General features: G+C 35.3%; 2 protein-coding genes across 2 annotated transcripts in view; one reads left to right on the top strand and one right to left on the bottom strand.

The window, feature by feature from the left end:
- Positions 1-23,974, top strand: part of LOC133191974 (uncharacterized) — a 79,488-nt gene extending 55,514 nt beyond the window's left edge. Inside the window, exons 2-4 of the mRNA XM_061327774.1 lie at positions 22,042-22,459; positions 23,203-23,274; positions 23,499-23,974. Of these exons, the coding sequence (XP_061183758.1) occupies positions 22,042-22,459; positions 23,203-23,274; positions 23,499-23,974 (966 nt within the window). The remainder of the gene's footprint in view (positions 1-22,041; positions 22,460-23,202; positions 23,275-23,498) is intronic.
- Positions 1-24,356, bottom strand: part of LOC133191970 (uncharacterized) — a 71,344-nt gene that overhangs the window by 1,744 nt on the left and 45,244 nt on the right. The window contains exons 64-100 of the mRNA XM_061327765.1: positions 21,248-21,453; positions 20,691-20,857; positions 20,398-20,548; positions 19,822-20,083; positions 19,302-19,476; positions 18,103-18,169; positions 17,682-17,964; positions 17,465-17,590; positions 17,124-17,343; positions 16,746-16,891; positions 16,277-16,424; positions 15,793-15,996; positions 15,290-15,449; positions 14,188-14,336; positions 13,608-13,972; positions 13,160-13,390; positions 12,685-12,874; positions 12,164-12,220; positions 11,556-11,597; positions 10,686-10,875; positions 10,439-10,548; positions 10,058-10,294; positions 9,773-9,965; positions 9,204-9,348; positions 8,752-8,932; positions 7,426-7,671; positions 6,823-7,094; positions 6,630-6,710; positions 6,090-6,237; positions 5,620-5,725; positions 5,172-5,451; positions 4,700-4,901; positions 4,075-4,277; positions 3,053-3,189; positions 1,571-1,682; positions 782-875; positions 48-652 (exon numbers count right to left, since the gene is read on the bottom strand). Coding sequence (XP_061183749.1) covers positions 48-652; positions 782-875; positions 1,571-1,682; positions 3,053-3,189; positions 4,075-4,277; positions 4,700-4,901; positions 5,172-5,451; positions 5,620-5,725; positions 6,090-6,237; positions 6,630-6,710; positions 6,823-7,094; positions 7,426-7,671; positions 8,752-8,932; positions 9,204-9,348; positions 9,773-9,965; positions 10,058-10,294; positions 10,439-10,548; positions 10,686-10,875; positions 11,556-11,597; positions 12,164-12,220; positions 12,685-12,874; positions 13,160-13,390; positions 13,608-13,972; positions 14,188-14,336; positions 15,290-15,449; positions 15,793-15,996; positions 16,277-16,424; positions 16,746-16,891; positions 17,124-17,343; positions 17,465-17,590; positions 17,682-17,964; positions 18,103-18,169; positions 19,302-19,476; positions 19,822-20,083; positions 20,398-20,548; positions 20,691-20,857; positions 21,248-21,453 — 6,891 coding nt within the window. The remainder of the gene's footprint in view (positions 1-47; positions 653-781; positions 876-1,570; positions 1,683-3,052; positions 3,190-4,074; positions 4,278-4,699; positions 4,902-5,171; positions 5,452-5,619; positions 5,726-6,089; positions 6,238-6,629; positions 6,711-6,822; positions 7,095-7,425; positions 7,672-8,751; positions 8,933-9,203; positions 9,349-9,772; positions 9,966-10,057; positions 10,295-10,438; positions 10,549-10,685; positions 10,876-11,555; positions 11,598-12,163; positions 12,221-12,684; positions 12,875-13,159; positions 13,391-13,607; positions 13,973-14,187; positions 14,337-15,289; positions 15,450-15,792; positions 15,997-16,276; positions 16,425-16,745; positions 16,892-17,123; positions 17,344-17,464; positions 17,591-17,681; positions 17,965-18,102; positions 18,170-19,301; positions 19,477-19,821; positions 20,084-20,397; positions 20,549-20,690; positions 20,858-21,247; positions 21,454-24,356) is intronic.

Below are 24,356 nucleotides of genomic sequence, written 5' to 3'. Positions count from 1 at the left end.
ACACAAAGCATATTCATTGCCTACTGACAAAGACTGCACTGGTTTACCTGTTGAGGGTTTTTCCTGTCTGTTCCTTCTCCAGTCTCATCTTCACTATGCTCAATCTCCACCTGAGTCACAGGGTCCTCATGCTCAGATCGAGGTCTTGAGGTACTTTTGTGTTCCTTTACGTCTTCCTCTGAGGTCACATTTTCTTTACCTCTGGACTTCTTACTGGTCATACTACCCCTTGTAGGAGGCCTAGAACCTGGTTTTGCCACTGGGGACTGTTGACCGGATCTTTCACTTGCTTTTGTTGGTGTACCACCTCCACTTCCTTTCTTTCCTTCAGACTTTCCTTGACTGTAAACTGAGTCCTTGCTTCCTTTCACACTTGACTTCTTTGCAGTATCTCCTAAGGGTTGTTCCCCACCCATTGGAGGCTCTTTCTGTAAGGCAAGTCCTGGAGGTAAGGGAGGAGCTTTGGGACTCATTGGTCTATATGACATCTGGGACTGTTCTGAGTTCTCGACCTCTTCACCCTGCTCGAGCTCAATAAGTTCCTCTTCCTCTTCATCTGAGTGAATGAATTCTTCTTCTTGTATTGGCATCAGGGGAGCTTTCATCAGCATCATGTAGGACCTTGACTTCTTCACACCATCTTCTGGCAGTCCTGTTAAACAAAATACATTAAAACTGTGAATCTCCAGACTATTTTCACAATGCATTCTTTGAGATATAATTCTTGACAGTTATAAATCTTTTTCAACTCTCAACATGCAGGAATCAAGGCCTGACTTACCTGGGTCCAGGATAAGGGCTACTCTGGCCAGCTTCCATTTCTCCACTGGGACTGGACAGTTTAAGTTCACTTCAGTGGTCTGGACTTGTCTGCTCTGTAAGTAAGAAATATATCCTTTGTGAAATTTTATATCCAAGATACAAATACAAGGGTTGTCCAAAAAAGTCATGGAATGGTAAATCAGTTTAGTTTCTCTTTGCTTATATAACTTTCTTTTTGCTGACATTTGCAGCAAACTTGACTCAGAGTATGCCCTGAAAATTGTCCCCAATTGTCTGTATCCGATGTCATTTACTTAAAAATGTAATATATTATGCAAGTTTGTTTTCAGATTTGATTAATATATATGATATTTTTAGATATTATCAAAGAAATAAGTGCAATGGCAATCGTAAGATAGTACATGTAAATTATCCCAAATTTTTATGCCTCAAGCTACACAAGTGTGTAAAAGAATACTTAATAGTGCCCATTAATCAATCTGTATACAAATCTATGTGATATATGGCTTTGTGAGATGCAAAATATAATCAATCAATGCTTTAGTATAACTGCCTCTAAAAATATTTTAAATTAATGTTTTTTGTGAGGCTATTATATACTGTTATACATGTAACATAAATAAATGTGTGATTTAAATTGTTTGACTATTTGGTTGTGTTTTTTGGAAATACAAAAGTTTGCAAGTAAACTAATGCATCACAGCTATTTCCCTTTAAGTTAATTTTTTTTGCATTGCTATTACATTTAAAATCATTTAGACTTTTTGAAGAAAAAAATCATTGTTACCTTGTTCATGAAAATAGGACATGGATATATTGTCTGTTGATTGACCTTGTCTACTTGTTCAGCTGTTATGATGGGCTTCATGTAAATGTATGGAATTTTATACAGAGATGAGCTGAAAGAAACAAAAAAGTGCAACATGCATACAAACTTCTTATAATTATATGAAATCTGAAATACATATTGAAACTAGATTTCATAGAACATGAATGCCCCACCCAGGGACTCATTAATTAGTAATGTAATATGAAGATTTGTATTTGCATAGTTTTATGAAAATTTCTTGAATAGTTTCTTTAAAACTGAGTTAAATACACAATAAATAATAAAGTCAAAGGTCATTGGAAAGGTCAAGGTAAAAATAAAATTGGACACAGTTAATGAATTCTCACCAGATTATGTATCAGTGCATATGCTAACATAAAAATATTTTGAATAGTTTCTTTGAAACTGAGCTAAACATAATTTAAGAAAAGTTAGATCAAGGTCAAAGGAAAGGGCAAGGTCCAAAAAATTTGATGCAGTTCAATAGCACTCATCAAAATGTATCAGCAAATGAAGTTTGATAAAAATATCTTGATTTGTTTCTTGACACTGAGCTTATCACAAATTTGAGAGGTCAAAGGAAAAAGACTGGGGCCAAAAATTTGATGCAATTGAATAGCTTTCAAATTCATCAAATGAATACTGTATGTATAAGCATATGCAGTTTGATAAAAATATCTTGAATAGTTTCTTTGAAACTAAACTAAACACAAATTGAATAAAAGTGAGGTCAAGGAAAGGTTAGGGACAAAAAATGTTGATTAAAATTTAATAGCTCTTTCCAATATCTTGATTAATTTCACTGAAACTGAGCAAAGCACAAATTTTTGAAAGGTGAGGTCAAGGTTAAAAGATAGGTCAAGGTCAAAAATACTCTCTCCATTATGTATCAGCATATAAGGTTTCATAAAAATATCTTGAATAGTTTCTTTGAAACTTAGCCAAACACATATTTTTGAAAAGGTTCTTTGAAACTGAGCTAAACACAATTTTTTGAAAAGTGGGATCAAGGTCAAAGGGAAGGTCAAGGTAAAAAAAAACTGATGCAGTTGAATAGCTCTTATCAATGTGTATCTGCATATGAAGTTTGATTAAAATTTATTGAACAATTTATTTGAAACTGAGCTAAATGCAATGTGTGATGGAAGTACAGAAGGACGTAAGATGGACATGAAAAACACTTTATGCCCTGGCCATGTTCATGGCTGGGCATAAATAAAAATAAACCTGAATAAACATTTCAGTTTCGCAAAACATGAAACTTACATGCAGTAAGTGAAACATACAAATGCTGTTCAAATTTGTGTTTCATTGACCACAGATAAACTGTATTATATTTCAATCAGTAAAGAAATATGACATAAACATATCTGTCAGGTTTTTTTAAATGGAAGATATGATAATGAAAACATAAGTAATGGAATTAGAAATTTTTCTTACTTGGGATCTTTGAGGCAATCATTTTCATAATCCCAGGCAGCCCCTTGAAGATTGAGGTCACTGACAAACATCCCTCCTTCATCCACATCATAATCATCTGTGTTGACATTGTCCAGTACAATACACTCAAACGATATCTACCAAGTATAGAAAGAAACCAATGTTAAAGCTGAACACGACTTGTAAATAGGCATACGCCATTTTTGTATTACAATCTACGATATCAGCACCAGGGTATACTCCTCGCATTCGTTACACCTGACTGCTTTATTGTCACGGGTATCGGCGCGGCATGGCGACCCGCGTGTTCGTGCTGGTTATCTTGCATTACCTTTGTTTACATTTTATTGCAGTTACGTGTGTATACTGCACTGACCTGTGCAACTATTGTAAGTTTCTTTGATATCTTACTTTCCTGCATAAGAACAAGTATACAGTTATTTTTTCGTCGCTACCGAGTTTTGTATAGTATACGTCCGTCTACACAGGTGACGACTGATTGCACTGAACAATGACTAAGTTGGCCGCTTTATATAGGGGTCCTCAGATATAGCGAGAATCCGATCAAAAATGGCGGACACATTCCTTTTACGAATCGTGTTCAGCTTTAAACTAAAGGGCACTATACTTCGAAGACATGCCTAGGTTTTTACTGTAAATGAACATTTCAAGAGCATTATTCATTGTACAAATCCTATCAGAACAGGAAAGGGATTTTTTTTTTCTTAATTTATTTTTTTTTTTGTTGTTGGCATTTTAAGATTATACTGCTCCCTTTCATCTCACTACCATATTTAAATTTTGAAAAATTCTAGTTCTGTAAATTCTATGTGCCTGTAACATAAATTATTCAAAACAGATTTAAAAAAAATCTCCTCCCCTTGAAATTAAAATGAAAGAACCATTACATTTGCAATTTTTGTATTCATATTCAGTTTTGAAATTCCAATAAACTTAACCTACAATCATGTCACATAACAATGCTTTAGTCCCTCATTTATCTGACTCTGAAAACTTCATACCTCAGACATTGAGCACTGGGCTACAATAGCTTTCTCCTGTCTGATAGCCACTAAGAGGGCCTGAGGGTTGACCAGTCCTCCAAGCCACACTTTGCCCAGTCGACCTGCTGCAATGGTTGGGTTCTCCAGAATTCCGTCCTTGAACACAGGAACCATGCTGTGTTTAACCCAGGTATGTAACTGGTTGTACCTTTTCTTTAAGTCTACAAAAACATTTAAGTATATTGCAAATGTTGATACTGATATACAAATTTAATAGTAGCAGCAATGTAAGCATTATTTTTTTTTTTATTTTTTTTTTTATTTTTTACAATATAGGAGCATTATAATGTTTTGAAAATGCTTATTCAGCTCTTTGATATAAACACTGATATGTGGTGACATGCATTCACTCAAATGATATTTTTTTTTCTCATGGAGTTAGCATAAATTACCCCTGTAATGTTAAGTACATTTTATTGCCACAGCAGAAAGAAATGAAACAGCAGCTACATTCTTTGCCTGCATGGGGGTTTTTGTAGAAATTAATTGCATAAGAGGAATCAAAATGAAAAATTTTCATAAACTACAAAAACTTGTAAACCTTGAATACAATTTCCATTTCCTGTAAATCTGAGTTACCAACCTTCCAGCCAGGAGACCAGGGAGTGAGTAGATGGCTGACGATTAGGATGGATCCAGGATACAGGAACATGCTCCTCCTGTAGGCAGCAGGCTGTAGGCAGGAGCTCCTTAGGAATGGCCTCTGGACCCGCTAATAAACAGCCTTGTAGATCATGGATCTGTTGTCTCATATGACAAATGGAGTTGTTCATCCATAGGCATTCCTGTCATTCAATGAAAAAGGTTTTAATTGGTTGTAAGATTTTTTTTGCATTTTTGTGAAAATGAAATGAGACTAAATGGGATATAACAAATTTATTTTTCTTTCAGATACATGTATTAAAATTTTGACCTTTCATTTTGAAAATAAAAAAAATGTAAATTACGACCAAACTTTGACTCCATTTCCTAGCCTTCAAAGACTGCAATTAACAACTGTAACAAATAATAACAGGAAAAATGCCAATTTCCATGCAATGAATCCCAAAACACACCTGCAACAAGCAGTATCCAATGGTCTCTGGCATCTGAGAGCTACTGACTGTCGCTACACTCACAAGGCTGGGGACATGGTAGGGGAAGTCATAGTCATGTTTGATCATATCTCCAACCTGTCCTAGCTCTAGAAGATTAGGTAACTCTTCTGCACACATGTCCAAAGATGATCGCAGTCTCATGATATTCACACTGTCTTGCTGTGAGCGTGCTACATCACCTGCCTCCATGGTTTGGGTTTCAAACATCAAGTCCAAATTTCGAACGAAACTAGTGGCCCTAAATAAATGAAGTCTCCATACAATAAATAGGGGAAAAACCAATGTTATATCTTCTTTAATTCCTAAATTGAGTACAGTCCTTCTCTTTCAGAACAGAATAAACCATAATGACATTTGAAAATTATCTCAATACATTATCCCTGAAGTGATAATATGAACTTCTTACTCTGAGTCGATGGTTTCCCTCTCCACACTGCTGTGTAGCTGAAGAGCTCCTAGTGTAAACTCCTCATCAACATTATCTTCATACCATTGTCCAAAGTCCACAGGATCTTAAGTAGAAAATTCAAACAAATTTAATTTCAGTAACCATTCTATGCTGTGTAATTGTCACTTTTTTCTTATCATGTTTAGAATTTTTTAAAACAGTCTATTACTGAAATTTACATACAAAATGATCAGACTCAAGGTATTAATGATCTAACTTGAATCAAGTAGGCTATGAAATATTTCTCTAAAAGTTTTTTTTTTCTTTTCAGATGTTAGCATGTCTGTTTATGTTCACATTATACAAACCATCTTTATTCATCAGTAGAAAATTTGATGCATCAATAGATAAAGAGTCCCTTAATACTAAAGCATTTTCATGAATGTAGGGATAATTTAACTTTTCCACAAGACCCAAGAATTTCTTACCCACATTAGCTGGGGGAGTCGGGATAGCCACACTTCCCAGAACCAAACTGCCTGTACTGTCCTGGTATAAACTGTTCAGGACATTTTTAACACATGCCTCAACATAATCCATGTCACTGTAGGTCAATACACAGTTCTGATAAATCAACTGAAACAAAAAAAGGAAAAAATAAAATGACACAATTTACACTAACTGGTCAATTACAATACAAATTCCACTCCATGTTGGAACAATGCTTCATACTCATTTTATCATCCACATTGAAAACATGAACAAACTTAAGGTAAAAGATCAGTAACCAATACCGTAAAGTATTCGAACCAAAAAATCATACAAATGATGCAGTTTTGGTGCAAAATTTGTGCTTCATGTACCAATAACATACTTTTTGCAAACTTTAATCATTTTCATGACTGAAGCAAAGTAATCTGATACAAAATGTTGACATTGCATTGTGACAAATAAGATTTGATCCCTATCCATATATATAGTGATTTGGACACACACAGTGTTGATTTTAAAACCCTGAACCAGATTACCTGGTCCACATAACCAGTCAGAGCCAGTTTGTGGGGTGGTTCTGATCTGGCTGACACATTGGTTGGCCATGGAGATTCAGCCTGTACACATTTGTAATAAAAGTCAATGATTTTAGCACAGAATTTCAAACAATCCCTTTGAGAGTTTTAAGTTTGAAGAACAATGGACATATCTAGGTATCAGTCAACTTACTTTTGCAAATATCTCAGCCATTGTGTCCACTTTGGGAGCCTGCTGGTCTTCGGTTTTAAGCATTTTACTGGTAAGGGCTAACAGGGCCTGCTCCATCTGAACCCGGTTGAATGGGTACCACTGGTTGAGACCCTGAGCACCAAACAGTTGGCGGGAAACCAGCATTCCTTGTATGACTCCCAGACCAAAAGCAATAGTGCGAATCATCTGGGGCTCTGTAGACACTTTGTCCAACAGGTCCACTGGTACTTGTTTGAGGGTGGAAACAATTGCTGGAGAAGTTAAAGTATTGTATGTTCAATATTGTGCTATAATTGCAACTTCAAAACAATATGTTTGAGAATTTCTGGATGATGAAATCATGTCTCTGGTTGAGACATGAAAAATTTGCCATAAATGTAAAAACATTTAAAGAAATATGCAATAGATGTGCTACATAGCTGGATGTTTAATCTCAAAGTTTCGACATGAAAATCTATGGTTATTCATCTAAAATAATAGGATAGTACTCTAGATATACTTCATTGAAGATATGCCAGGCTTCACATTTAAACCAAAACAGCCAGACAGCTTGAAAACATGATAAAATTTGATAGTTCTCACCTGAGTGGAGATATGTTGACGGTGACCTATATACAATGGCCAGTGGGGCTTTCTGGGACTGGTTCCCTCCCTCTGTGTCCTTCTGATCTTCCTTTGTTGTCCCTGAGTTAATGACATCTTCTGTAATGTGGTTCCAAGCTATTTTATGCAGGTTCTGCAGCAAGAAGCTTGGAATGAGTGGGTAGGGCTCTGATGTAATCCAAACGCAGAAACGATTTCCTTTCTGTTTATCATCCTGGGCATTGCCTGTAATGAAAATAATATGTTGAATCATAAGAGGACATGGGCAATGTTTATTATTTCTTCTTACACTTGATATTTTCTTTATATGGGCATCAGACAAAAGAATCCTGAATCTCAAAGCATGATGTTTAATCTTTCAATATTAGTAACTCTTGCTGATGGTTGGGGTAGACGAAATAAACAAATATTATTTTTTAATTCTTTTTCAAGTGAAAATCCACATGGCAGGTGATCTTCAAGGTAAGAAATATGCACATGAAATTACATTTATATGACCTAGCTCTCAGATTCCAAGTGCTAGAATTTCTTGATTTAGTTGTCTTTCCTGCATTTTAATTCTGAGGTGTTATACACATCATGTATGATTATCTTTTGTCGTCTTAAGAAAAGACATAGCTAAATACCGTATATACTCGCCTATAAGTCGGTTTTTTGGGAGTTAACTTTTGGTCTAAAACTCTATGTCCGACTTATAGGCGAGTCATCAAAAGCTTGGTATTTTTCCGGACCACAATAGGTATTTTTTACATAACTTCGAAGATTGAGAAATGTCTGGACGTATTATATTATTTATGTATTCTAAGATTATAAATTATAAATAAAGTATAAATAGATTATAAATAAAGTACAAGTATTTAACGATGTCTTATCCTAACATATTATTTGAACACAGGTAAATACATTAGAGTATTGATATGAAATTTATAAGAGAAAAAAAAAGAGAAAAAATATCGGCATAATTCTTCAAAATATTATTTGAAAAACGTTAAAACATTAGAGCATTGATTGAAATTGTCCACCGATTCTGGCAAAAAGTTGTACCGACTTATAGGCGGGTCAATTGCAAATCCCTCCAAAATAACCTCAAAAATCACAACCGACTTATAGGCGGACCGACTTATAGGCGAGTATATACGGTATGCAGTATCCAGTGCATGCAGATAATGATCACTAATTCACAGAAACAATAACAGTTTTCCCACCAGGCCATCACTACCCATCATAGTTAATTCATTGCTGGCGTAGTGTAGACCACCGAAGTACATAATACAGGTTTTTCCCTATTTTTAGTGAATAGCTTACTTCTTGATCTAGCCACTCTAACAAGATGTTTCTTCAGATCGTTGAAGAATTTGGGAGGAGCCAGATGAAGATCCTGGATTATCACCCAGCCATCATTTTTATCTGCACTGTCTATTGCCTCATCCACCAGAATCTGACATCCATCTCCTACACGAACAGTCTCCACTTGGGCTCCGATGGCCTGAAGTAATACAGATTCATAAGATTTTATTTATATTCCTCAAAAAAAACAAAAAAAAAACAATTCAAATGTGACTAATATACATGCACTTAAAAGATTAGATGAAAATGACATTATTATTTACTTTTGCAAATGTGCACTTAAAGATGTGTCATTTGTTACACAAGTGTATTTTTGATCATGTTTGATCAGGCTTGAGTTCGAAGATTCAAATGGCAAGTACAAACCAAAGGTATAACAGAAGTGGTTTAGTTCTGATGACGATTCCTACCTGAGCCATTTTCTTGAGAACTTCCACTGGTGGTTTTGTTAGGCGCAGTCTGTTGGAAGGATGTTGCTGGCTTTCCGAGACACTGGGAGGCAGCAGCAATAACACCCCAAGATGGCGCTTAGCATCTTGAAGGACGTCACTCAAACTGAAAAATTGAAACAAAACACCCATAATGTAAATAAGGCTTTGATTTATATAATTTAAACATAAAAAATAATTACTTGCTCTTAAATTTAAGACTGTCAATTTAAGTTATTTTGAAATAAGACAAAAAGTGTCTAAATGTGTTACTGTAAATGTGGAAATGTTCACTTGGGGGAAATTTTTGACAATTCTGTGATTAAAGTTTTGCAAATTTATAACCACACAAATGGTAAAGTACCATACTGAACAACAAAGCAACACCTTTTGAAAAAATTCCTTAACTTTAGAAAAAATAAGCCTCACACAAACGCTGTGTTCCATGGAAATCATAAAATTTTACCACACAAAAATTTTCACATTTACAGTAAAACATTTACTCAAAATTCTTATGGAATAAAAATATGAGAAAATCTAAGAAAACCTACTTAAATTCAGTTTGCTCTGGTAGATTAATTGTTAGATGCTTGTTAACATAGCGGACCAGAGCAGCAGGCAGACGGTCCTCTCTCAGCATACGTAACAGTAGAAGTTGGTGGAAGTCAGAGAGAGGCCCAAGGTCAGGGGTCTTCATGCCATTACTTTGACTGTTCTTACTCCCTCCGGAAGATGGACGTTTGTCTACAGGACAAATAAATTCACATTCAACACCAGTAAGAATGTTAGATATGACGGGGAAAGCAGTCAAGAATAAATGTTTCACAATTCCCTACCTTCTTCCCCCCCTGCTGAGGACAGAGGCAGTGGCTCCCTCTCTGGATATTCAACCTTGTACCAGGACTTCCAGGATTTGGAGTTTTGGGCCATGTGGACACAGAGACTGTCTAATGGTCCAGGCAGGACAGACAGGGCCAAGATGTCTTCCCACTTCTCCTGGGGCAGCCATGCTGGGGGGCGGTCCTTACAGTCAAAGTCATTCAGGGTTAACAGCATTCCCAAACCAGGATTTCCTGTGTATTTCAAAGATTTAATCATCAAAAACTTCTTTGTAAGTATACAAATCTAGCCAATTTCAAGCTCACCAATTTAATCTAATCGTAATTTTTTTTTTCTTAGTCATAGATGATTGAATTTCCTTGTGAAATTAAACATACCTTGCAGGAGAAGTGACATTTCTTCATTAGAGAAGTTTTCAGTTCCTTCTGCCTCAATGTTGAGGCACAACAATGTGGCCAATAGTAAAATGTCCTCTTCATACAAGGCTCTAAAATATCAAAGATTTTATTTTATTACTACATATCTGTAAAAGTTTTTGATAGACATCGTATAAATAATCCAATGAACAATTCCTTGTGAATTTTCTGTGGAGAGAGTCATACAATCAGAGTAAAGCTAACATACTCTCTTATTCTTCTGTAGACCAATCCAGTCATCTTGTCCATGACTTGCTTGATCTGATTGGCTGAGAGGCTTTCATACTCAACACCCTCTGTTGGCAAGGGAAGAGTCTCTGGGATATCAAGGGGAGGTAAATCATCTGATTCTGATCCTTCCAGAAGTTTCTGAGCTGCAGCAGTGCTGGCAGAATCTCCTTTAGGATGAATTAATGATACAGGTAATAAATATGGAAAAAAATTCTTGAATTTTGTTTTTATATTGAAAGTGCTTACCATAATATCAGTACATTCATTTTTCCTGCACTCTTAAAACACAAGCATATTTTGGCATTTAAATTGCAGTAGATTCCTGAATGAATTTCAGATTATTTTACTGTATAATATCCACACATAAGCAAACATGCAAAAGAATCATTTGCCATAATTCCTTGATTGTGATAAAAGAAGCTTTTTTGATGTTAGTAGCATTATGGTGCACAGTTTTTCATGAAAAACAATTTTTCTGTGTAATTCAACAAACGAAAGCCTATACAGATTCTGAAGTTCAAGATTTCATGCAAGATTATTATAAAGAGAAACAAACTCTCCTAGAAATACCTAGCATTTTTACCAAGAAAGTTCTAGAACCAAAAAAGGTTTTAAGTTTTTCCCAACCCCCAGAGTCCCTATTTCCCAAAAAACTATGATACTGATATGAACAGCCACCTGGAAGATTGTGAAAACCAAGAATCCAGAGTTGTATAGTTTTTCATCATTATTATGACGTGCAATGAAAGACGGTAGCAGTTTTTTTTGAAAATGCAAAATGGAGAGCCCTCGATTATATAATAAGCACCAGATTTCAGAAAGTCTTTTGTAGCCATTTTTAAATTACCCTGCTTTTTCCAAACTGTTAACAACTCAATATAGGCTTGATCTGTGAATCAGAATTCAAAATTTATTCAAATATAGAAATTCATTGAAAATGTCTGCTTAAAATTGAATACTGCAAGTTTTTTTTTTTAGATAACCAGAAAACATATATCAACCCAGTTTTCTAAAAAAAAAAAAAAAAAAAAATCATTAATATTCAGTACTACTACTTCCATTAGATGCAATAACAATATTTAACAATAATATGCACATTTGAAAGATCATTCTAAATAACCCACCAATGAAAAAATAATTTTATAAAAAAACAAAACAAAACAAAACAAAACAAAAGAAAAAAGAAAAAGTAGAAGAAGAGTGGTTTTGATCTAATAACCTTACTGTATGAGAATAAATTTTAAGAAAATCTTCCATAACATTTAAATAATTGAAAAGCAATTGTCTGCTGTGTTGAATTGTGGGAAGGATGGGATGCCTTCATTAAAGGTTCAAAATATTAATCTCAACATCAAACAATGTGACTGTCACTCAAATTCTGCAATGTTTGTTTCACAAAAACCAAATTCAGTTTTGTTTGTGTTACACACCAACCCATTCGTTAATTAGAGCTACCTGCTAATTGAGTTTCAGGTGGGGGTTCTAGGTTTTTATCCGTTTCCTTAGCTTTTTCTGAAAAGAAATCATTTCAAGGGGGACACATGAACAAACAAACCAGAATTTCTGCTATAATTCATTTATCAAGTGGTGAATTCAACTGACAAGAGAAAATCTTTTTTTCAGAGCAGTTCCATTATCTAAAATCTATCTAATTGTTAAGAGGAATGTTAACACTTGTGAAACTATATTTAAAATGACAATGTGTATGATTTATCTAAAATTCTAGCTAATTTTTGTCTTTTTACAGCATTTAAAGTCATTTGCAATTAATGAAATCTACAACTACTAAAGTCTCTCAGTGAGACACTACAACTCTAATACTTATAATTTCTCTTTTTCTTACTAGTAACTTCACTATTAATTTGTATCTACATGCATTCATATTTCACTAAATTGACAAACAAGAAAAGATTTTTAACAAGAAAAAATTGCTAAAACTACAAAAAAAAAAGAGAAAAAAGCTATAATCTTTATACCTTCTGTTTTGTCCTCTTCAAAGTCATCAGCATACTCCTTGTCTCCATCTTCTTTCTCCGACTTGAGAGTCTGTTTGTCCCCAGTGCCGGCTGTAGCACTGGCTTTGGATTCCTGAGAACTGGCTGCACTACCCTTACGTTTCTTCTGTAGTGCCCCTCCAGCAGAGCTTTCATCCCCATCCTCATATCCCTGTCATCAAAAATTATATCCTTTATTTGTATTGGATGAGGATAGTAAATGAATAGAGAAACAGTTTGTATTCTTTCCTGCTTTCCAAGTTATAAAAAAAACAAATTTCAAAGAAAGTTTTTCACCAGTTTATTTTTTTTAAATTTGAAATCTTTGACTCCCAACTAGTCAAAATCATAGTTATTTTAAAAACTATGGATTATATATGCAATATTTCAATGAATGGGCATCTCAAGAAAATTATTAAAATATTCTTTCTAGATTGTAAAATTTCCTAAAGCTTACTCCTTCATCCTCGTCTCCATTGAGGAATTCTGGGGGTAGCTCTCCTCCTACAGCCTCGTCAAACAGTTCAATGAAATAATGGAGGGAGAACTGGTATTCATTGTGAACACTCTGCAAGCTACGGATGATTGCATACAACATGGCTGCTCGGCGAGCCAAGGGGAACAGGTCATCTTTGAGATCATTCAAGTGTAACAGCAGTGCTTGGGTGTCATTCAGTCTGTTTGCTAACTGTAATTGTGTGAAGAAAAAGTTTAATCATTTTCTCTATTGAATTTTTATTGGAAATTTCCAGCATATTCTTTAATTCAAATTCTATATAATAAGTTTACCATATCAATGAGTTTGTTTTTGAAAATTTCACATTAAGTTCTGACATTTAAAATGCTCCCAATAACTAAAACACATGCAGATAATGTAAAAAATTCTCAAATACTCAAGGACTTACTTCAATCTTAGCATTAGTCATGTCTGTGATATATTTCAGGGCCTTGGCACTCCCTAATATCCCAGCTTGATTGGACAACACATGGGACTTGACAATCTCGGACAGATGAAGCAGAGTATCCTTCTGTAGCTGTAGATTTTTCAGGGCCTTACATCTCTCCTGGTACAACTCAGGTCTCATCCTGGCAAATGCCCGGGTCAAAAGATCCTCAGTCAGGGTGTCATGTGACACTCCAAAGTTGATCAAGGTGGTGGTGGAAGCCACTTCTGGGTTGAATTGTGGTTTGGCAAGTGGTGTCGACAAGTAGAACCTGAAGTCTGGCTGGCACAATACTCGTCGGCCACAGAATTTTATCATGCGGGCTTCTAGATAAGGATGAAAGATACATTCAAATAGCAAATACATATAATTCATATGATCAATCTACATATTGAAGTAAAAATTAGATAAGTTAACTCATTGCAAAATTTACCCTCATACACTTTGTTTAAAGAAAAAGTTAATTCTTGTTGCAGTAAGCAATATAAGAAGTCTAAATGCTGAGAGAATTTACAACTAAATTATTCAGAAATGTACTTACCCTCATTCTTGTCATTTTCCTCGGCTGTGTTACGATGATGGATGAGAGGAGTGATGACATTGTCGATGTGTTCCTCACAATTAGTCAGTAAGATTGGCTTTCCTCTCATGATCCCCTTCTCCAGTGTTATAAGTACATGTGGATCAGACCTATTATAAGATACAGTGGGTACTAGTAACATTATTTTCAATTCCTTTTAAAACAGGGAGAGGGTTTAGGTTACTGTGAACACCTGTAAACTTGATCATTTTAATGTTATGATGTGGCTAATTTTAGTTTCATAATTATATGCTTTTAATTTCGGGTAAAAGAGGTAAATAAGAGCTTTTGAAGAATGGCTTTATGTTCTGCTGGATTTTCATGAACTCCTGACTATTAAATACATATCAAACTGTCAAAAAACTAAAAATGTGTAATTTTTTTCACTTAAAATGAAATTTCTTTTTGTCAATCACAGCAAATAGAACAAATCTTTGCTGCTCAATATATATACATGATAAAATGCCAACTTACCATCTGAAATTTGCCAAGCAGCACACACATGTGGTTAGTGAGAGGCCCAAATGAAGATAAAAGAAAACCACGGCATTAGTTGTGACAATAAATAGATTGCAATAACTTCCAAAATCTCCCCTTAACATTCCCTGATCATAATAATTAAAATTGTACATGAAAATGTAAGTTCATTAGGAAAATCATTCAATACCAAATCAAAAAAAATATTTTGATATCTGAAACTAAATTATGTTTTAATGTGTAATGTTTATCTAGATAATTTTGGTTCCTTGTTGATTGAACCTCTTATCCTTTAACAAGTAAATATCTTGCCATATAAAAATGGAATTACATGTACAAGTACTGGAAAATTTCTGTCTTTAGAAAAATCATCAATTTATTTCATTCGATTTTTCTTTTACCTATGGCTGTATTTATCACAACATTGTATTAATATGAAGCAATATAATTCACTGCAAAATCAACACCAAGTGCAACCATCGTTGTTAATTTCCATATCACTCTGCTCAAACCCATTTTTTCCATTTTAAAAAACATACATATTTCAGATTATGAATTTGCCACTCTTTAAATGGTCTTAACCTACCTTGTTTCCATGTCCAAGGATATCAGTTTCTTAGAATTCAATAATTTATTGAGTTTTCCCAACCACACAGATCCTTCTCCATTAGGGTCAATCATCATGGGAGGTCGTTGCCATGACGAGCATAAAATGGCTGCATTTTCTATCTGCCTTGGTCCAAAGTCTACCAAAAAAAGATATTCCTAAATATTGATATATGTTCTAAAAATGGCAGTTATATCTAGTAGTGTGACTTGATGGATTTCTTATTCATTTTTTACATTTTTAATGTACGTGTTATTGAAAGTTTAATACACATACCCCCCCCCCCCCCACCACCACCACCAACAACAAATGCAGAATTGACATTTTTGACATTTGTATTCCTGACCATTATTTGTATTAACAAAAATATCAATCATACAATATCATGTATTTAGAAACATAACCATTATCACTTTTATGCCTGAATTTGCATTTTTTCTTTAACTCTTCAGTGTGCAGCACATTTAGAAAACAATTCTCACCTTTGCGAGTCCAGTCGTTCAGAGTTCTCTCCCCTACTAGAAGCTTGATGAGTGACAGGACATACTTATTGTACTGGACAGAGGTCATCATAGAAGTAGTGGACTGAGTGACCTCACTCTCCTTATCCCCCTCGCTGCCTTCCTCCTGAATCTTGGCGAGGGACTTCTCCTTTCCTTTGTCTGACTCCTCCTGTTCTTTATCATCTGATAAAAATACATCAAATTAGCACATAATGCATGGTAGTCCTGCTTGCTCTATTAGACTTTTAAATAGTCAAAAGAGGGAATTATGATTTTACCTTCAACGGAATTAGTCAATTTAACTATTGTAATATATGTGTGCTTTCTAGAGGGGGCTTATTGGGCTATCTATCAACAGCCCAGTAATCAGATGCAATTCATGTATAACATACAGAAAGGCAGAAATAGACAGAAAAGAATTTTTACAATAAAGCAGAAAACTGAATGAAATCCCAGACATTACCTGTATGTTCCTCTGCCTCCTCTTTTTTCTCCTCTTTCTCTGACTTTTCCTTGTCTCCTTTCTCCTCACCCTCCTCTTTGTCCTCCTCTTTTCCTTCTTCCTCTACTTTTTCCTTATTCTCCTCACCTTCAGCTGCCACAGGTTCCTCCTGCAAGTTCATACATATTCGTGATTGTTGATGAACCTTCATTATTTTTTTTTTAATCAATTTTTTTAAGATTTTAGCTACATACTGTTAGAAAATAATGAGTCAAAAATTGCACCAGTCAAGTACATGTACTTAATAAATGCAAAGAATTAATTTATTACCATTTCTAAAAAATTAGAGTGTATTATATTTTCTTAACTTCAAGGCAATAAGTTTAGAATTATCTATTTCATTATAGATCTTTTTCATCTATATATTCCTCCTAATTCAAACTATGTGTATTAAATGAAAAGATCATATATTAGTCCAGTCGTCATGTACCTCTGCTTCTTCTTGTGGCTGAGTGGCGTTAGAGTCATCATGCTCCATATTCTGACCCAGCAGGGCGGACGTATAGTCAATGTCATACACCTGGCTGGCCCCAGAGGCAGTCTTCAAGAAGTCAATGGTCCAGTCTATCACTCGACCTGACAATGAAACAAAAGAAACATTATTCAGTTTATCCTTATAAATCTATACTTTGTAAACCTCACTTCCCATAATAATCAACGAAGTTATAGATATATCTAGATTTTATTGCACTAGTGAATTAAGTACAAGAGCTCATTTTTTACACTCTCTTTTCCTTGAAATATAACATCTACATGTGAAAATAAATACCTGGAAGTACTTGAGGGAGGTAAATGAATAAATTTTTACCTTTCAATCCATCAATACTATCAATAACTAGAGGAATTCCCCTCTCTCTCAGGCAGTTTGGCCAATGAATGGTCAGCATGACTCGTCTAAAGTTGTGATGGTAGGGTCCAAGATATGTGGCAAAGGCAGCTGCCATGGCACAACCACCTGGTATAGCCACCAATCGACGTTCATGGGAATCATAGATCTGCTGGCATCTTTGTCTCTCTCCTTTCAAAATCTGAAAACAACCAAAAATTCATATTTTTTTCACCTTATGAATAATATTATTTTTCAGTTTTTTGGGCTTGGATAACAGAGGAAACAAGACTATGTTAAACCATAAGAAAATAAACACACACCTTTCTGAGTTGAGCAGCAGTCTCCAGTTTTTTCTTCATTGTTTTGGTCTTTTCTTCCTGTTGATTTTTGTCAATTGTGGCTTCTTCAAATCCTCTGGCCAAATCATTCAATCTCTCTTCATGTGACTGAAAATAAAAGATAGATGTGCCAAGAAACATTCCTTATCCCACTGAAAAGATAGGGTAAAAAATACACGTAAATCTTTTTGGCCCATACCTTTCTTTTATTTTCCAGAGTAGACATCTTGTGTTCAGCTTCATCCACAGCTGTTGTAGTCTCTTCTACTTTCTGGTGCAGTGGTTTTACCTTTGAGATCATCATCCTGTGGTATCGTACCACGCCAATGACCCACTTACAGAGGGCGCCACAGGCGGAGTTACTGGTCTTTCTCTCTAGAGCAGCAGGGTCAAAGCTGGGCTTCTTCAGATAGGGCTCCACCAAAAGTAGAGTGGATTCTGGGAGTTGGTTGTCATCAAATGACATCAGCTCTTCAATGAATCTGTAATACAACATCAAGTAGCACTCATTACCTTTAGCAACTAAAAAAATTATTTACGACACATCCCTTATATTTCTTTGCTATTATGGTGCAAATACTATACATTTTTTTTTTCAATGATTTTAAGGAGATCTGTACCTTTCTAAATTTGCCATTTGCCTCTTTGCTCCTTTCTGCCAAGTTAGGTCTGCAGATGGTGATTTCACTGAAAGATTAAAAAAGGCATATTGGAAGAAGAACATGGCAATTTCTTTGGATTTTCAAATCCCCTCAAATCAAGAAAAAAGATAAATCACCGACAGATAAATCCAAAGAAATAAAATTGATTAATGAACCAGAAATCTGTGGAGACTGTAGCTCTACTGGTCTGTACATATAACGAAGGAAAAGTAGCACTTGGATTTGAAACTTTGCAACACACAGCAATAAATAGAATAATGTATCTTAATGTAGTCTACTTGTGTGCCAAGTTATATTGAAATCAGACCAAAACTGAAGGAGGAGTAGTGTTTTAAAGGCATTTCACAGATATTTCTATTTTTAGAAACCATGGCAACACCGTTCATCGGAATCAAAAACCGATGCACTAAATTATGTATCTTAGTGTAGTCTACTTGTGTGCCAAGTTATATTGAAATCAGACCAAAACTGTAGGAGGAGTAGCGTTTTAAAGGAATTTCACAGATATTTCTATTTTTAGTAACCATGGCAACACCGTTCATCGAAATCAAAAACCGATGCACTAAATTATGTATCTTAGTATAGTCTACTTGTGTGCCAAGTTATATTGAAATCAAACTAAAACTGTAGGAGGAGTAGTGTTTTAAAGAAATTTCTATTTTTAGTAACCATGGCAACACCATTCATCAAAATCAAAAACCGATGCACTAAATTATGTATCTTAGTGTAGTCTACTTGTGTGCCAAGTTATATTGAAATCAGACCAAAACTGTGGGAGGAGTAGCGTTTTAAAGGAATTTCACAGAAATTTCTATTTTTAGCAACCATGGGAACACCCTTCAACGAGAATAAAAAACCAATGCACTTAATTATGTATCTTAGTGTAGTCTACTTGTGTGCCAAGTTATATTGAAATCAGACCAAAACTGTAGGAGGAGTAGCATTTAGAAAAATTGTTTACAGACAGACGGACAGACAGACAGACAGACAGACGGACGGACGGACGACGGACACCTTACTATCGCATAAGCTCTTCTGGTCTCTGACCAGTAGAGCTAAAAAAAACAGCTTCAGTTTGCCTTTTGAAGGCCAGAAAGTTTTATTTATTTCTACTGATCAGTACTTTGAAATTACACTGAGGGGGACATTCTACTTACAGATCATGATGATGGCTGTCATCAGGTCCTCAATGTCCAGTATAGGTTTGTTCATGCCTCTCAGTTCACTGAGTTTCTCTATATCCATGTTCTGAATGACCTTCTTTGTGTCTGCCACAATGGCTATAGCTTTATACACTGCTCTCTCATGGGCAACTTGGTATTCTGGGAGCAACTGTTCAGAAAAATATATGTCATATCTTACAAGTCATTTCCTTGAGAATTTCTTAGCTATTCATAAGGAGAGTATTACAACAGTATTGTGTTTCAGTTCACTCGACACCTTTCTTACGACACACAATATATTTAGAATACAGTACAACTCAGTTATAGGAAGTGACAGGGACTTAGAACTTTGATTCTGATAACCAAGAATATTTATATTATGTATAAGGAACATAATGCAAAGTCTTCTACAGGACTCACAAAAGTTTTTTTATTGGCTAATAAACAAGATTTCTTTACAAGACATTTCTTTATAACCAAGTTTTACTGTACTACAGATTTGCAATGCCCATACCTTCTTGAGTCTGGAGATTCTGTCCAGTTGTGCTTTGACCACTTTGATCTGTTGTTCTGTAATGGCAGTGTCCTTCCCAATTTGAGACAAGATTTTAATGGTGCCTTGCTTTCTTTCCTCCAGTACAATCATTTCATGCTCCAGCAGTTTTCTGAGTTTGAGGGCAACCTCATTCTCACGTTTGATATGGTTCAATGATTTTGTCACTGATTCATGGTCATTGTTAACCTCTTCATGCTTGGCACTGGCTAAGGATATATATCTGTAAAATAGCATAAACTGTATTTGAAAGTATGTTTTTAAAATACATGATCATGTAAATGAAAATACCTTATACAAAAAAATTCGAAAGACTTTGCTTTACACACATATAAAGTGATGCTGAATATGATCTCTGCCTGAAGTTTTCAACATACATCTATGGTCCACATGATCACAAAAATGAGATACATTTAGTCATTTTTGCTAGTCTCAATATTAAGTAAACTGACATGAATGACAATTAAACCATTGCAGATTAACTTTTGATTAGCTGTGTGGAGATATTTGACCTTTAAACCCTGATCAGATACTGACCTTTCTACAAACTTCTCGTAGCTGGTGTTGGTGATGTGACAGTACTCCCCAGCATCCCTCTCCTGTCCGTCCTGCTGACGGAGGACCAGGTGCATGGAGGCCAACATGTAAGAGATGTTCTCTCTCTGAAGGTCAGACATCCAGCTAATGTCTGTCAAATGAGGAATGGTTAAAGCCTCATTATTTAATGTCTATACATATGTATATAATTAACTTCAAAGGGAAGTGGACTTTAGAGGTTCAGAAAATTTGTAATTGAGATGATGACTTGTATTATCTGGCAAGAACTCTACCTTTGAAGTGATACTGAGCATGCTCAACCAGCTGAGTCTTGGACCAATGAGGAAACCAAAGGAAGTTGACATTCTTGGCAAAAGATGGGAATTCTCTACAACGTCTTTGGAAAGCTTCTTTGCCTTCATTCATTATGAAACACACTCGGAAGTTATTTCTTACAGTTCTGAAAACCACAGGCATGACACTGTTAGTCACTTATTCAAGAATCATCAATTTCAGAATTGGGAAAGTTTTTTTGTCTCTGAATAGCTTTAAAGCTTCTAAACATTTTCAAGACTATGGACTTACTGTAGAAGTCCTTTTTTCCCCATGGGATTTAGTTAACACTATGTATGTGGTTACAATATTTCTGTGGAAATTTGTCAGTGTACTTAAAATTCATTAAGGACATATATTGATAAATAAAAGCAATTTGCGTTATTTTCCACCTGAAAATAAAACAGAAATTGAAATTCCGCAGAATTATAATTCTGTGAAAAAAAGATTTTTTTACAATATTTCCAATATTGTACCCCCCCCCCCCCCCCCCGGCCCCAAAAAAATCAGTGCCTACTTGAGGAAGAAGTTCCATGCCACGTCCCTAGTGTAGGTGAGTCCAGCCTGGGTGACCTCTGTTCTGATTGAGTTGATGATGGTGGTCTGCTCCTCATAGGTAAACAGGTGACTGATAGAGCCCCCCATGATGAACTCCTGTAGGAACACAATAAAGTCCTCCTTCAGAAGCTCCTCCTCATGTAGGAGTAACAGGATCTTCTCTCCCTGTAAAAAAGGATGTTTTGTCAAAGACATGTGCAAAAGTGCCAAATACTTTTTATAAAAAGTCTGGCTCTAGTGTCTTAAATCAATTAATCTTTCAACTTTGAAAAATAAGAAAGCAGATTTAAATTTACTTTTGACCTTTAAGTATGACCATAACCTATCATATATTCATGCTGGCCTTCTTTTTGACCAAATATTAAATCTACATCTGATGTTGTTTCCCTACAAGTTATGGCCAAAGTTAAATTTGTTGGTAGATAATGCAAATGGACAGATTAAAAACAAGAACCTGAAGGCATTGAGATAATTAAAAAAAGAAATTACTCTGAATTCAATGGGTTTTAACAGAATCCATCTACACTACAGAATGCAAACACTTAATATAAAAAACCTAAAAAAAAGTAATAAAAAGAAACAAAGAATAGAAATTCAAAATTATATCTTGAATGTACCTAGATTTATCTTACATCCTATTGTCTTTACTTATACATTTTATCTTGCATGTCATACAGAACAATTTCTTATCAGTCAAGTGCACTGCAGAAATAAATCAGGTCTTTATCAAATCCAAAGACAATCATGGGCAAGATGACATTGAAAATTGCAGTCATTTTGTTCATGGTGATTTTAACCAAAGTTAACACTGAAACTGAAGAAAATTCAGCAGCTGAGAAGCGTCTGCTGTTAGATGACCCCCAGACAGTAACTGCCCAGATGTTATCCCTACAAAGGGAGATCCAGACCCTCCAAACCAAAATAGCAGAAATCGATGTCCACCAATCCCAAATTCAGCTCATGAATGCACAGATTTCCCAGCTCCAGCAAGAAAATGCTGCCTTGAAGCTCCAGATATCCCAGGGAACCTCCACTCAGCATGTTCAGACCCTTACCAACAAAGTGACCTCACTAGAAGCCAATCTGACAATTATGTCTCATGATTTACCTCTGCTGAGAACCCAAGTGAATGCCATGGTGGCTGACAACCATAATACGGAACAGCATTCAGGTAAACAAATTTTTGTATTTTATTTCAATACCTAGTAGACTGTTCTGTATGAACTTTTTTTTTAAAAAGTAAAAAAAACAAGAGGCCCATGGGCCACATCGCTCACCTGAGTAACTTTGGCCATGCTGTTCTTTACCAGATTTCCCCCCTTGTAATACCTATTGTGGCCCCACCGTACCCCCGGGGGTCATAATTCGAACTATTTAGAATCTACACTACCCCAGGATGCTTCCACATAAGTTTCAGCTTTTCTGGTCCAGTGGTTCTTGAGGAGAAGATTTTTAAAGATTTTTCCTATATATTTCAATGTTAAACTTGGATTCCCTATTGTGGCCCCACCCTACCCCCAGGGGTCATGATTTTTAAAATTTAGAATCTGCACTATCCCAGGATGCTACCACATAAGTTTCAGCTTTTTTGGCCCGGTGGTTCTTGAGAAGAAGATTTTTTAATGACCCCACCCTATTTTTGTCTTTTCTTGATTATCTCCCCTTGTAAGCGGACTTGACCCTTTATATTAACAATTTAAACTCCCTTTTACCCAAGGATACTTTGTACCAAGTTTAGTTAAAATTGGCCCCGTGGTTCTTGAGAAGAAGTTGAAAATGTGAAAAGTTTACAGACGGACTGATGGACAGATGGATGGATGACGGACAATGGGTGATCAGGAAAGCTCACTTGAGCTTTCAGCTCAGGTGAGCTAAAAAAAATACATGTTATCATATAATTGTTTGAAATTTAAGGTTCAACATATTTTCCCATTTGGGGAAGAAAATCATGTCCAGCCATAAATGGAACAAAAATTCTTTACACAGGTAACATGTTTATGTACATTATATATTACAGGTAAATGTATAACTTAAATTCAATATCAATCTCCTAGAATCTATATGCCAATTTTTTAAAAATAGGTTTTGGTTAAGATAATGGGAACTTGCTTTCAAAAATGGCTTTGTCTTAATCATTCATCTAATTTGCAAACAAAGCTTAAAACTATAGTTTTAAAAAAACTTTTTACTGTGTGAATATTGGTACACAGGAATTACAGCAGGAAAATACTACAGCAGTTCGGGCTCTGGAACTAATACTTTATGTGTCCCCCATAATCCTGACTCTCTCTCATCTGACTTCCCAACAACAACCTATTCCAGCTATAATGCAGAACTTTTTGGGGCTGAATATCAGTTCACATACAAGAATGTGGCTGTTGATGATGATGTTCCCTGTGCTATCTGCCAAGTGAAATCTGCAACTGCAACCATGATGGTACCTGCCAAACTTTCATGCCCAAAAGAATGGACACTTCAGTATCATGGGTATCTAAGTTCCAATTATTATGGCGGTAAAGGTACTGAGTATATTTGTGTTGACAGTGAACCTGAATATTTTGAAGGATTACGACAAGTCAACAATGATGGGCTAGATTTGTATCCTGTGCATGCCCGATGTGGATCCTTACCCTGCCCACCATACAAAGAAGGTCAAGAAGTTGCATGCGCCATCTGCACAATATGATCACATTTAAATTACAAGCTCTGAATTTAAGTTTTAATCTTCCGTTAAACACATGCTGATTTATGCTTTTTAACAGATTATCTGGTAATTTGTGCTTTTTGAATTTGATCCTTCATATGATATCTGGCATTAAATTTTTATCTGAATCAGTATTAAGTATTGTGATAATGATAAAAGTCTTCATATGACATATTTTCCCAGAGTTATTTTACTTGGCCATTATCTTGGAGGTCCACCTGGTGATTTTCTTAACTGTCTTATATAAATAACCAAATCTAAACATATTTAGAAAAACAATGTTTCCTAATCACAATGGCCAGTATGACAGTTAAATCTGAATTCTGGCAAGAAAAAAAAAAAATAGAAAACCACAAAAATGCCT

The sequence above is a fragment of the Saccostrea echinata genome, unplaced genomic scaffold, assembly GCF_033153115.1.
Source record: "Saccostrea echinata isolate AGI-Se365-2 ecotype Australia unplaced genomic scaffold, CSIRO_AGI_Sech_v1 ptg000025l, whole genome shotgun sequence".
NCBI classification, from domain to species: domain Eukaryota; kingdom Metazoa; phylum Mollusca; class Bivalvia; order Ostreida; family Ostreidae; genus Saccostrea; species Saccostrea echinata.
This window is presented reverse-complemented; position numbering and strand designations above follow the sequence as displayed.